Source organism: Festucalex cinctus, chromosome 6, assembly GCF_051991245.1.
Source record: "Festucalex cinctus isolate MCC-2025b chromosome 6, RoL_Fcin_1.0, whole genome shotgun sequence".
NCBI lineage: Eukaryota > Metazoa > Chordata > Actinopteri > Syngnathiformes > Syngnathidae > Festucalex > Festucalex cinctus.
Genome location: NC_135416.1, coordinates 5,599,604 through 5,613,494, shown reverse-complemented (window position 1 = coordinate 5,613,494; position 13,891 = coordinate 5,599,604). Strand labels below are relative to the sequence as shown.

The following is a 13,891-nucleotide window of genomic DNA, read 5'->3' as shown; positions in this document are numbered from 1 at the left end:
ACCTCGATCCTGGCTCAGCCCAATATGGCAAAAGCAGCACTGATAAAAAAAAATAATAAAAAAAATAAAATAAAATAAATAAATAAAAAAACAAGAAAAACGTCCAGGACACAAACAATAATACACTTCTCCATCATACTCACACTTCTCCATTTGCCATTTAATTTTTCCTTTATTATGAAAATTAAGCATGTTTAAAATAGCTTTATCCTTAAGGTCTCTAATCTATTAAATTTTGCCTATTCATGATGATAAATGGGAAGTTGAAGATGAGTCTCAACACATTTATTTTTGCCAAGATAATAATGAATCGCAATAACTGCAGACGTGAGCAACATATTGTATTTTATTGGGTGAAACAGCTTTACAAATTCAACATAACAATTCCCTACTTACAAAGATATTGCTGCTTGAGAGTCACACAATTTTAAAAATAATACTTGACAATGGCGAGACAGTCATCGGTTCTATTGGGGGGAACAATTAAATTTGTTGTTTGTTCTTGTGCAACAACCATCACTTAATTTTGAGCTAAAACAAAACTGAAGCAAATAACAGAACAATAAAACAACTCATCAGGGGACTGCGCCTTCTGAAATGAGCCAGTGTCCGAAGAGTGGTTAAAGAGAATCAGAATCAATTTCCTGGGAGGTAGTCTTATCAGAAGCGAGGAGTCAGACAATGATGGAATTGTGAATACTCTGTCTTGTTCTATTCTGCTTCATTGTTGAACGGGTTCTTGCTCTCATCTGGAAAATATAAAAGACAAGATGTTGCTTCACATTTAGATAACGTGTATTTCTCCTTCCACAAATGTAATCACCTTCATTAGCTGTTTTGTCCTGAGTTGGAGGTACATCATTCTTCAGCTCGTCTGGGCCCAAATCTTCAATGAGGACCTGGTCGAGGTTCTCCCTGTCTTGTGTCTCAGTGGACAGGTTTTCCACCCGTTGAGGGGGAGCGGTAGGAGCTCCAACTGCTTCTGAAATAGGGGCTTGGGATAGAGCGGACACGAGAACAACATCCGGAGCTGAAGCTGGAACAACTTCTGGAGCTGAATATTGAACTGGTGCTGTGGCGAGATCTTGGGCATAAGCTGGAGGAACAGCGATGGGAAGCGGAACAAGATCTGGATCTGGAGAGGACAGATCTTGGACAGGAGTGAGAGGAACTGCAGTGGGAGGTGGAATAAGATCTGAATCTGGAACTGAGGCCTGATCTGGAGCGGTGGACAGATCTGGAAGAACCGCGGTGGGAGGCAGCGCAAGCTCTGGAGCTGAAGTTTGATCTGAAACGGTGGCCAGATCTTGGGCTAGAGCTGGAAGATCCGCAATGGGAGGCGGACAAACATCTGGAACGATGGACAGATCTTGGCTTGGAGCCGGAGGAACTGTGATGGGAGGCGGAAGAAGACCTGCAGGTGAAACGAGTGCTATGTTTGGAACTGGAGTAAGGACAGGGTTTGGCAACGAGGTCGAGACTGGCTCCAGAGTCCCGCTGGTCACAGTGGATAGAGAGTCCAATGCTAATGCCGGTATCACCTCCACTGATTGTGGAAGAACCACGACAGCAGGAGCTTCAGGGTCCACAATCTCGCCTTCCTGGGTGAAAGAGCTTTCTGGTGTGCAGTCCGTCTTCCTGGGACGGCCCCTCCTCTTTGTGCCTCTCCTCTGTGCAATCTTCTGTCTTTTCCCCAGGCTCTCCAATCTGAAAGACGTCCACAATTGGGATTAGTCTCAATAATAGCGGCTTTTGATATAGCTCTTTTGATGCCTTTGGATAAGCTAATCGTACTAAGTCCATGACCTGAATGTGCAGCATCAACATGAGACCACCAGACGGGAGCAACCTTTGGTAATCTCTCTTGCCCCATATTCAGTATAAGCAGGGCAGTGATAATCTTAGGCGATGATAATGTATTCATGGTGCACGTTGTTTGGAAACCACACCCTTTGCAAACTTTGTCTTTAGAGTCCACATCCAACCATCCTACATAAATGCCGATTACTAATGCTTCTTTACAAATTTACCCCAAAACCCACTGGTAAGTCTCCTTCTCCTCTGCTTCGGCTCTTCTCCTCTTGAGAAGTTCTCTGTCCCTCAATCGACGGCGGATCCCACCTTTCAAAACACAGAAACCAAAGTGGTAATACAATCTAAGGAAACTATCAGACTGTTGAAATTTCGTCACCCAGATCGTGGTAAAACTCAAAACTTTTCAATTGATTGCTGAAGATGTTTTACTGTTAATAAGTTTATAGGAGTCTATGACACAAGAAGTCCGGTTCTTTTGGATTAAAGGTGATCTTCAGCAACTACTGGAGAATTCCATTTGCCTTTGATTCTTCTTGAATTTCTTCTTGGGTGCGAAAGACGGTTCAACTCAATCCAAAAAGTGTTTTTTTATTAAAGGTGAAACATCTTCAACAACTGAGAAAAATTCTGGTTGGTTTCTTCAGTTCTTTTGGATTAAAGATGAACCAACTTCAACAGCCAAGAAGATGTTTGGTTGGCTTTCCCTGTTCTTTTTGGGTTAAAGGTGAACCATCTTCAACAACCAAGTTGCACTCCAGAGTGGTTCTTCTCTTCTTAAAGGTGACATTTTTTTCAGCAACCATGTAAGAAATCCAAGAGGGCAACTAAACTTGTTTGTGATTGTTGAAGACAAGAAGAATTGAAAGCAACCAGACTTTTTGTTAGTTGCTTCTTCCTCGTGGTTTAATCGTCTTTTAGATTAAAGGTTAACAGTCTTCAACAACCAAGAAGAAGTCGTTTGCCCTTAAGCCCTTAAGAAATCCAAGACGACTGTCTTGGATTTCTTCTTGGTTGGTGAAGATCTTTTGGAGTGCTGGATAAACACAACAATGCCTGAAACTAAGACACAAAAAAAGAAACTCTCTATTTTCAAATAAAAAGCAAGTCTGAATCCATACCTTTGTCTTCTTCATTCGGGCTTTCATATTCAATCTCTTGCTGCAAGGTCTCCTCCATGGTAAATCCTCGCTATGAATGAACTGCAGCTCGTTGAAAAGCAGGCGTTTGAAAAAGAAAAAAAAAGAAAAAGGGAAAGACAAGCTTGTTTTCAACTCCCGCCCAAATATGAAATTATCTGGTTAACCATTACCGCTGTTCAGCCAGTGCTCCTACAGGGCTGGTCTTATCATATTTGTAAAGCCGGAGGTGTTGGCACGGCTCTGACAGAGCTAAGTACAAGCAGCAACTTATGTGCCTCTGTACAGCAGGAAACATCATGCAAGGGGGCAAAAACAAGTGCTTGTTTGTGAGCAGTTAAACAACATGAAACTGAGTTGTGCAGGTAACCTTTGACCAACGTTGGATAATGATTGCTACATTAGCCAATATCAAATGGTCGAGGGCGTGAGTAGCTCTATTGTAAACTGTCTACGGTACAGAAAGCATTGAATAACTTGAATCCTTAAAGTTACTTTTTTAAATTATTCCTCTCACTTCTAACAGAAACTTCCACTACACTTATCTTAACCAAGGGAGAGCAGTTCAATAGGGGTGTGTTCTCAATCTTCCCACAGCACCCTGAAGACCCTCGGGGGTGTGCATGTGTGTGTTTGTGTAAGCGCGTGCGTCGGAGTCAAAAGTGGGAGGCAGTCCAGCAGAGTAAATAACACTTAACTAAGCCAATAGCCCGCAAAACTACTGTATGTTAGAAGTGAGGAGTTTTTTGGTGAAGAATCTCTGGCTGCTGCAATCAGTACTTTAAAACTCTTTCACATTTGGGTTCAGGACCAAATATTTACCGAGGTAATATTCTTCTCTGGTCCCCCAATAGTTAAGAGTAAAGCAGGGTTCACACATACCAATAATCGGGACAAACGTGTTAATAGTTACTAAGCTGAGGAAAACAACTGCAGGATTCCCTCTGTACTGGCGAGGGAAATCTAAAATAACAGCAGAATTGCTATAGAGTTCTATCGCACGGTAGACGTGTTTATATCGTTCTACGACATATAGTAGGCTATATCGTTATATCACTCATATGCGACGTAAGACGAATCAATAAACGGAATCGTCAGGCAAACAAATGATTCCTAGAAACCAAATTATTGTACTGAGAACCGGTTCTCAAAAAGAAACAGTTTTCATTTCCCATATATCAAGTTTGAGTCCCAGAGAGGAACACATTTCTGAAGCTAGACCAGTAAGTGAGCAGACTTCCTTGAAAAGTATACAGACGTTTCCTAAGGTTCATGAATGATGACTGTAAAGGATGCGGTGTGCTGCAAAAAAAAAAAAAAAAAGCTGCACAAGGCAGTCTATGTTGAGGAATCACACAAGAGTGCCATCTTCTGGTACCCTCTTCTAAGTACCAAAACACTGAATTGCAATGTTTGTGTACAAAGTGAAAAGGAGTAATTGGGCACATTCATTATTCATGAAAGGTCGGAAATGAAAGGCTTTAAATACTACTACTACTACTACTACTACTACTACTACTATTACTACTACCAATAATAATAACAATATAAATATAATTAAGTGTATCATTATCAATGAAAACCACAAAATGCCATTTTTGTAGAAATTTGAATGTCGTTGAAAGACTAAAATTTTGTAAAACTAAATTTAAATCATGGATGGAATTCCAAATGTGAGACTTTGAAAGGGGGGGGGGGGGGGATTACATATAGGATGACATGCATGGGTAAATTTGCATTTTTTTTCCCCATTAACTATGAGACTTCTCTGATAGAAAAAAAATGAATCCTTAAAAAAAATAGTCATTTTCAAGATAGATAAGAGTTCTTAAAAATTTAATAGAACATTTCTCCATTAAGTCAAATGTTTTAACTATTGTAGAAAGTGGAATTTTTTGGCAGATGAAAAATAGGAAAAGATAAATGCTGAGTCAGTTGAAAAATGTCTCTGTTTTGGAATAGCATACAAGTGGAATTATGGGAAAGGTGAATATTTTGAAGTTAGAATGGTATGAATCAGTCGAGAAAATTTGCTTTTTTTTTATTTATTTGTCGATTTAAAAAAAAAAAACTCTGTAATATTCATTCTTCCTTCTGGAAGTATGTATAAAGTGGAAAATTGTGGAGCGTGAAGAACAGTAATGTCTGAAACTAAACTTTTTGAAATCAGAATGGTTGGAATCATTTGAGAAATATGGATGTTTGGGGATGCCAGTAGAGTAGAAATTTGTGGAATGTGGAAAAACAGTAGCATGCATGTTATAAATAAGATACACATTTTGATATTGTTGAAAAAATGAGAATGTTTTGGAACAGGTGTCACCAACATGGTACTGCGGGCACCAGGTTGCCCCTAAGGGCCACTTGAGTAGCCTGAGGGCCTGTTCTCAAAATAGCTCATCAGTGACATTTTTTTGGTCTTGCTATGACTTTTTTTGTCTTACTATTGTAAAAAAGAAACACTTGCCAGTAAGCTGCATTAAATGTTTCTATTACTTTTAAATCAAACTGCATTGTTGTAAATTTTATGGCAAAAAAAAAAAAAAGTGAAAAGAAGTCAAAGGTCAAAAGGTAGCATATGACCCAATCATAGCATTTGTGGAGAACAGCTAGCGGGCAAAATGACAATGAGGAAATTATTGGAACAAATTTGTTAGTTAAGAAGTACGTATATGAAATTGGTAGCCCCTTGCATAACTTGGTGCCCAAGAAGTAGCTCTCCGTTTCCAGAAGGTAGGAGGGGTTTAGTATAAATGGGGGTACCCTGGCCATCTTGCATGCACAATACAAAACTCTATTTAATGCAAACTTAAAAAATATGTACTGAAAAAAATAAATAAAGACAACTGGTCGCAAGATATTAACCAAATAGTTCATTTATTGATCAAAAGTCACACAATAATTTCAGTAATTTTCAAAGCAGCTTATGTATTCTTTAAAAATAACAGGAAAACGTAGACTACAGGTGATCTTATTGACTAAAAGTGTTTTTTAACGTTTACCAAAGAGGTAGGTTGTTTTAACCTAAATGCAGCAACACAGACACGCACAGCAAGCACTGTTGTTTTTGAAGCTGTGCAGCTTCCCCTTTAGGAGGCGCTGGGCTGGGCGTTTCTGATGGCAGGTGGCGCTGTTGAGCATTATATTTTGTTTCAGTCCGGTTTCCCTCCATGGTTTCTCCTCTCCGACTAACTTAGCGTCGGCTCAGTTCATTATACACGGCTACCCCCCACCCCCCTATATTCTCCCTCCGCCGTTAGGGCATCTCTCTACGTTTTGGACTGGAGGACCCTCTTAAGGAAAAACAAAAAAGCCCCGGCGAGAAAAGTTTCACCACCGGCGGGCACCATGTTGATGGAAAACAGGATCCACTTGGAGCTACGAAACAAGACACCGTCTGAAGTGAGTCGTGCTTTCCCCCCCCCCCCCGAAAAGCAAAGCCCTTTAGTTTTCTTCTGGGCTAGCCGCGTTAGCTTAGCTTGCTACTTCCCCCCCGTCAAATCTGCTTCAGAGTACGGTTAACGTGACGGACACCACACGGTCCTCTTGTCGAACGAAGCGGAGCCTCTAGCCGGGAGACGAAGGGGGAACGCGGCAATTCCTCCGCTCGCTTCGGCGTTATTGCAGCGCTTTAACCGTTTCGCAGCCACCACCCCCCTCGTGTGTTCGGTGGTCCAGCTCCAAAGCCGCCCCGGCCCTGACCCGACCACGAGTACGCTCTTTCTGGGGATATTTGAAGGAAATGTAATGCACCCATGCTTGCTGCATTTCGGTGCTGTCTCGCGGTGGAGCTTTCGAGCGACTTGGGTAGCCATGTTTGCTGCTACTTAGCCTGGTGTTTAACCGCTGAACGGGGGCGCTAGTTTTAACAAAAAATACATCAGACCGTTCAGGGTTATGACCTGATAACGCGAATTGAATGAAAATGTCGGAACATTTATTTTATTTAAATAAATAAAAAATAAAAAAACAACCCATCCATTTCCGCTCGGGAGTCACGTCATTATAACTAGGTTAGCGCTCACAGCCTCACACGGTATGAATAACAAAAAAAACGGACACTTTGCTCCTCGTAAAACAAAATTTTGTACGTAAAATCTGAACTTTTAATTCGTTTTTAATCGTAGCTTGGTATAATAATGAACTCTGGTGTATTTCCGTATTCGGCGTGTTGAGAAGATAAGTTGAAAAAGGACTGTTGGGAAACTCTTACCAATAAATCACCACGCACTACAGAATTGTGACTTATTGTCTTAAAAACGTGTATTATGATTATAGTGTTATTAAGAGCCACACGGCTCGGGGGCTCATTTTTAAACGTCAGGCTCCCAACTTGCAGTCTTCCCGCCATATTAGCCCATCCGCCATAGTGCTGGCAGCCCCTACAAAAAAAATGCATGGCGTCATTAAATCCCCCATACATTCGAACACGCATCCCGACTAATATAAACGCCACCATTGTCACATTCGACAATATATTTTAGGGATATTGTGTTCTAGCCAGGTGGTGTTATTAAGCCGAAAGACTAGCCTTCCTTTGGGTTGACACAAGTTCCGACACCTAGTGGCGCCATGCGTGGGCAGACAAAAACTCGACGCCCGATGTTTGTCCTCGGGACTAAAACACGACGGCGAAATGTATTTTAAAAAGCAGCCGTGTTAACACGTCGGTCTCCACAATGTCTATTAAACAACGCGTGTCGCTTAGGGGAAAAAAACAGGCTCGTAGCGGCATACTGTTTCTCCGTAGGTCGCCATGTTGCCATTCTGTCGTCTTTGGAGGTCTGGAAGAAAGGAACAGTCTCCATCTTTGATTTTTTTTTAAAGGGGGGACTAAATTTCCGTTCGCAGTGTTTTCCCCCTTCGCTACCCTTTTACCACAAAACATCGTCAAAGCAAAAAAACGGGCGCCGTTCGTTCGACGACGAGGAATATTCCGTTTTCTCCACCGAGCGCAAACAAACCGTGAAAAGTGTGTACTAAAAAAAAAGGGTGTATTCGCAATCCTGCCCGTTGCTGCGGCGTGGGCTAATGGCGGCCGCGCACACTTCTCGTCTACTGCACGGCGGCGTTTAAAAGGGGCAATGGCTGCTAGCTGCTAGCTTGTAGCTTAGCTGACTCGGAAAAAAAAGAAATCAGCATTTGTCACTGGCTATGCGAACACGCCACTTGAGGCTCGCACGGCCCGGCCGACAAGTAAATGTATCGACGGTGAACGTAATAAGTGATGGGAATGTGTTTTGAAAACTGATAAAGCCTCCATCTTCCTGTGTTTTACCCTGAAAAATCCCAACTTTTTTTTTCTTGTCTTGCAAATGCGTTTGTGTTGACCAGCGTAAGCGGTGTTAAGTTTTTCCCTTTAGCCTAACTAACGGCACTTGTGCCCGTATTCTTTATAACTTGGACTTTATAACTAAAATACTTGTAGTGTAGATTTATGGCTATTTTTAGTGACTAATCTGAATTTTGTATGGTCTGGTTGTCGGGTGAAATGATGACATTAAGTTACTTTATTTTAGTACAGACCGGTTAGAAGTACATTTAAGGACTGTGAAGTGCCTACATTTTTGGAATGTTCTCGGCACTGATGAAGTCCTTAAAATTTCATAAAGTTTCAACTCTTCTCCAGTCAAGAACATGAAAGTGCACAACTCATGAGTCCCTTTAAAACTCAAAAAGTATATGACTCAGAAAGAGTCAAGAACATTTCATAAAATATGACATTTTAAATCCATACATTTTCAGAAATGAAGGACTCCTATTATAGCGTGTCCAGAAAGATGACATCCGTAACGTTTCGGAATGTACATGACCCCTTTAGAGTAGGGTACCCAGACGTCCCCTTTTGGCTAGGACAGTCCTGTTTTTGAGCAGTCTTTCATTTCAATAGGTTGATTGAAGGCTAAATTGTCCCTCGATACAAGTGTGATTGGCTGGTGACCAGTCCAGGGTGTCCCTGGCCTCTGGTTCAAAAGTCAGCCGGGTCAGGTTCCAACACACCTGTGACCCTAGCGAGGATAAGCAAGTAGTCTGGTCTAATGAGATCTAGCATCCGGAGTCAATACCAAGAGTTGTGTTAAAAAAAAAAAAAAAAAAAAAAAACAGTTTTGAGGTATTTATCAAACAATAATAAATGTCGTGTTTTCCATACATCAGGTACGAGAACTGGTCCTCGACAACTGCCGAACGGAAAACGGAAATACCGAAGGCTTGACAGATGAGTTCGTCAACCTGGTTTTCCTCAGTTTGATAGACGTCGGCTTATTGTCAATCTCCAACATACCCAGACTAGAAAAACTCAAAAAGGTAAGGCGGCCGGGCACTCGCCTGATGCTGAGAAGCTGCGGGGACTTAAGCTCTCTCTCTCGTCTCTCAGCTGGAGTTGAGCGACAACAAAATCAGCGGCGGCCTGGAGGTCTTAGCGCAGAAACTCCCCAACCTCACACATCTAAGTCTGAGTGGCAACAAATTGAAAGAGCTCAGCACGTTGGAACCACTGGTATGTCCACATTTTTTTTAAACTAACATCTCTTACTTACAGAAGCGTAGAGTTGCCAATGTGGAGTAAACATTTTTGGATGGCGAGTATGTTCAAATATAACTCGCAAACATTGGCAGCTCTACACTTCCGTACTTACTACTTACTAACGTCAAGTCCAAGATGTTTTCTGTCTAAACAGAAACACCTTTCAAACACCTTTTGAATGTACGGGAGCTTGAAAGAGATGTTTTATTTGTCATAACATTGGCTCGCCCAGGTGACCCCTGGGTCAAAAGCCGAATACACTCTATGAATTAGTCACACCAAGCAATACGGTGTTCCTTCCCAAATGTCCTTAATCTAACTGCTACACAGTTTGATTGAGCGCAAATCGATTAGTCATGCCTAAAGAGTCAGCCACGAGAATGACGAAATAGAAAGGCGACCCCAGACTTGCAAATGAATGGACTGGACTGTCAATGCTGCTTCGTCGCCACTGGGAGAAGTGAAGACACTGGCAGCCATCTTAGGTGGGGGTTTTCACGTTATCACTACATTAAAACAAAGATGTAATCAATAGAGAGTTTGGGTGGTTTGGCCAAAAGTTTTTGTGGTTTATCAGTTCTGGAATTCCTCCATTATGTGACTAATTAAAGACTGAGCATAAAATGTGGTCTGCAGTCGAATTGTTAGCTTAACATTGGCTGATATGCATCACTACTGTCTTTTTGATTCGGGGTCTAAGCCAGGGTTCATGTTTACGACGGTGTTCCGTTCACTCACAAAATGGAAGGCACTGCTGCCGCCAAAACAGGTTTTGCTGGATTTTTCTTTCTTTCTTTCTTTTTATTTATTTTTTTTTAATTAATTTTTTGTGGTATGGAGCACAGGCTTACTGATTTGTTAAAGAGAACGGACTCTTCATAAATATAATGCCTCTGGCTTGCGGACGTGTTCTTTTGGAAAACTTTCTCGTCAAACTTTTTCACTCATTTCAAATGGCATCATGCCAACGTTACTGTCCCAAATGTGACCCAAACTATAACCGAGTGTTCTTGACCTCACAGAAAAAGCTGAAGCACCTGAAAAGTTTGGACCTGTTCAACTGCGAAGTGACTTACATGAGCGACTACAAGGACAGCGTGTTCAAACTGCTACCGCAGCTCACCTACCTGGACGGCTACGACTGCGAGGACAAGGAGGCGTCCGACTCGGACGTGGAGGTGGACGGGGACGGCGTGGACGACGACGACGACGACGATGATGAAGGTAGGCGCTGATGGAGTCAACCTGCCATTTTTTTTCCCGAGGAAGGACGAAGAAGTGATCATTTGAAAATGTCGACAGTCAGGGTGCTAGTTTGTACTAATCTGGGCATTGTTGGAGGATGCATGATGAAGAAATAGCTTGAACATTTTAGACTCTGCAATGCACCTTTTAAATGGTCTGAAAAATAGTTGCCTCGAACTTCCCTTTTTGTTGTACCTTTTTTTGTCCTCCAGAGGGCGAGGGAGAGGACGAGGAAGACGAGGACGGAGAGGACGATGACCTTGATGAGGAAGATGAGGACGAAGAAGACGAGGAGGAAGTTGAGGGAGAAGAGGACGACGAAGAGGTCAGCGGGGAAGACGAGGTGAAGACCAAAACCTGCGAGGGGAAGATGATGAGCTCATGAGTTCATAAAAACTATAAAAAATTAAAAAAAATGCTCCCTTCTAGGAGGAAGACTATGGACTGGATGGGGAAGTAGACGATGAAGAGGAAGATGTTGAAGGTATTACTTGGTGGCTTTATCGCTTCAACTTTGCATCCATCTATACTGGTAACATAGTGAAAGGCAAAACAATTCAAAGCTCTTCCACTAGATGGCAGACTTTTCCATCAAATATGTATCCACCTGTTACCGTTCTTCTGTGTGCTTATATAAAGCATGTGGGGAAATAAAAAAACAAACCTGCAAGTCAAAATGGAAGAACAACAAACTATAATGAACAATCCAAAATTATTTTAACCTTTCAGTGCAGTAGAACGAGCTGATGCTGATTTTTGTTTTTTTTTGTTTTAGATGCAGTAGCCGCCGGCAAAGGTGAGAAGAGAAAGCGGGAAGACGAGGATGAGTACGACGTATGGGATGACGAAGAGGACGACTAGAAAGCGAGATCTACCAACCCCAACGTCCGACTTGCAATCCTCCAGCCCTGAAGCCCCGCCCCCTTTCCTTTCTTCCCCTGTTCCCGAGCTCTTTTTTTGGGCCAAGACTATACTGGACGGGTGGCTTGTGTGGACCAACAGCCACCAACCCCCCCACCACCCCCACCAAACAACTTTTTTTTTACCTGCCTACCTACCAAAACCCCCTCCTCCTCCTCTCCACCACGGAAATGAGAGCCACACCCTCCCCAAAAAGCTCCCAGGGTTCTCAGGCAGCCTTGCCACTCAGCATTCCACAATTTCACTGTTGAAATCCCACATTATGTTCCCGTGTGAGGACTTTGGGACTGGTCTAGTTTTTTGGGTCTGTGCTTTTAATATTTTGTTGACTGAAAAAAAAAAAATTGGATGGGAGGGGCAGTTATTTTTCTTTCTTTTCTTTTTGTGTTGTTTCCTTTCACCGCCCTCAACCACCACCACCCCAATAAAGTTATTGCTATAGCAGTTGTGCAGCCAAGTGAGCCATGCAGTTTTTGCTTTTTGGCGTGGCCGCCCGTTGCACACGTTCTGGTTGTAGCAACATTTTTACTTTATGTATGACAAGAAAACAACTTTGTAAATAAAATGTTAACATTTTGTGCGTTGCTGGTTGCTTAAATGACCAAATGGTGGGTGGGGGGGGTTTGTTGCTCATGTTCATTCCCATAAATAATGTACTGCCAAGAATTAATTAGTGCTTGTATACAAGTTGGTATTTTAGAAGTATAGTCATGAATTATTATTTTATTTATTTATTTTATTTATTTATTTTTTTTTGGGGGGGGGGGGGGTGGTGTTATTACGTTATATGACGCCTCCAAGTGAAAAGATGACCAAGACAAAACTTCTCTGACAGGGAAGGTATGAACAACTGGCCTGAGGGATAAGATGCTTCTGGAAGCACTTGTTTGATTTCACATACACACACGAAAACGTAATTTACAAAAAAAAAAAAAAAAAAAAAAAAAAAAGGGGGGGGGGGGAGGGGGTGTGGTTTCCAATTTTGATTAAAAAAAATCTTACCAAGAAAATGTGCAATTTAGAAGGAAAAAATGTAATTATAATTTTAAAAAGGCCTACAATGAAAACATTGCAATAAGCGGTACATCTCCACAGTAATTTGGTCGGCAAAAGGAGGGACATTCTGTACAATAATTCGAGCTGGTTGGACGATGCGACATTCTACACGTTTGTTTTAACCAATCACGGCTACGGGTGAAAAATTCGTGTGCGTTCTTGTCAAAGAGAGGGAAAAGCACGAACATCTTACCAGCTAGAAATCCACGAAGCGCCTCTCGCTGTTCAACATTCAACAAGGAAACTGTGAGAAATTCTGCGAGAACAGAATTATATGTAGCGTCCATTCGTCCATGTTGGGTTTGTTTGTTAGCCCCCTACTTCGGCGCTGGCTTCCTGGTTTCGTCACAGTTGTATATCCCGCCCCCCAAACATAATGTCGCTCTGTGATTGGTCCGAACCGCCAGTGGTTCAGAACGGCTGTTATCCGCGGGAGCGGTACAAGGTGTATTTAATCTCCGGAGTTTGTGAACTCACAAATACTGCGACAATTCATCTTGCGATAGCAAGGTTAGGAATACTAAGAGGCTAAATTTCAAAAATTTGTGTGAGAAAAAAAAAATATTACTGTTAACTGTGCTTAGTGAGCTAAAAAAAAAAAAAAAAAAAGTACTCTCGAGTGTTGATTTAACTCTGGACAATGTGGAGCTATACTATAAACTGTTAAATGTTAAAATCAACTCTGCGGGAGTCAATTTAGCACTAGACTTTCAGAATAATCTCACATTTTATGATTACAAAAATCAAATAACTAAAATGAACCATAAGGCATTTTGTTGGATGAGTGTGCCAGTTTATTCTTGTTAAAATGAAAAAAAAAAAAAAAGTGATTAAGTGGTGCTCATGGGAGATTTGTAAATACATTCCTTTTTTTTTTTTTTCACAGTGACTCGACCTCAAGTAAAGACCAGTGTCAGCTTTTCATGTCCGAGCATGTTGCTTCCTTCCACTTAGCAGCACCACTTCCTGATTTTGGATGAGAAATAAGCATGAAAGCAAACGTTTGGTCTCAGCGTATACAAAAGCTGCGATGGAAACATTCACACCACCGTTCATAAAGAAATTAAAACGCAAGCACATTTATCAGTACACTGAAAAGAAAAATAGCACAAAGCGTCGTGGTCATTTGCTTTTTACTTGTGTGATGGCAAAAAAAATTTGTAGGAGTGAACAATTTTTTTTATCGAATATT

General features: G+C 41.6%; 2 protein-coding genes and 1 long non-coding RNA gene across 5 annotated transcripts; 1 reads left to right on the top strand and 2 right to left on the bottom strand.

Moving 5' to 3' along the window:
* Positions 1-328: 328 nt before the first annotated feature.
* Positions 329-4,377, bottom strand: hemgn (hemogen). 2 transcript variants are annotated; one of them, XM_077525597.1, is made up of 5 exons: positions 3,125-4,377; positions 2,934-3,014; positions 2,031-2,121; positions 824-1,707; positions 329-749 (listed from the first exon to the last, which is right to left on the bottom strand). In XM_077525597.1, the coding sequence occupies exons 2-5, from the start codon at positions 2,989-2,991 to the stop codon at positions 712-714; spliced, it is 1,071 nt and encodes a 356-aa protein (XP_077381723.1). In that variant the 5' UTR covers positions 2,992-3,014; positions 3,125-4,377; the 3' UTR covers positions 329-711. The 2 variants fall into 2 exon arrangements, with proteins under 2 accessions (XP_077381723.1, XP_077381724.1); XM_077525598.1 differs by having other exon boundaries at positions 2,043-2,121; positions 2,934-4,376.
* A 1,728-nt stretch (positions 4,378-6,105) lies between these two features.
* anp32b (acidic (leucine-rich) nuclear phosphoprotein 32 family, member B) lies at positions 6,106-12,219 on the top strand. 2 transcript variants are annotated; one of them, XM_077524257.1, is made up of 7 exons: positions 6,106-6,353; positions 9,108-9,257; positions 9,328-9,450; positions 10,500-10,701; positions 10,935-11,047; positions 11,152-11,206; positions 11,498-12,219. In XM_077524257.1, the coding sequence occupies exons 1-7, from the start codon at positions 6,300-6,302 to the stop codon at positions 11,581-11,583; spliced, it is 783 nt and encodes a 260-aa protein (XP_077380383.1). In that variant the 5' UTR covers positions 6,106-6,299; the 3' UTR covers positions 11,584-12,219. The 2 variants fall into 2 exon arrangements, with proteins under 2 accessions (XP_077380383.1, XP_077380382.1); XM_077524256.1 differs by having other exon boundaries at positions 6,110-6,353; positions 10,935-11,065.
* LOC144020613 (uncharacterized) lies at positions 10,259-13,030 on the bottom strand. The gene is made up of 3 exons (XR_013283931.1): positions 12,893-13,030; positions 10,918-11,079; positions 10,259-10,722 (listed from the first exon to the last, which is right to left on the bottom strand). It is a non-coding gene; the product is annotated as an uncharacterized LOC144020613 (long non-coding RNA).
* Positions 13,031-13,891: the final 861 nt, after the last annotated feature.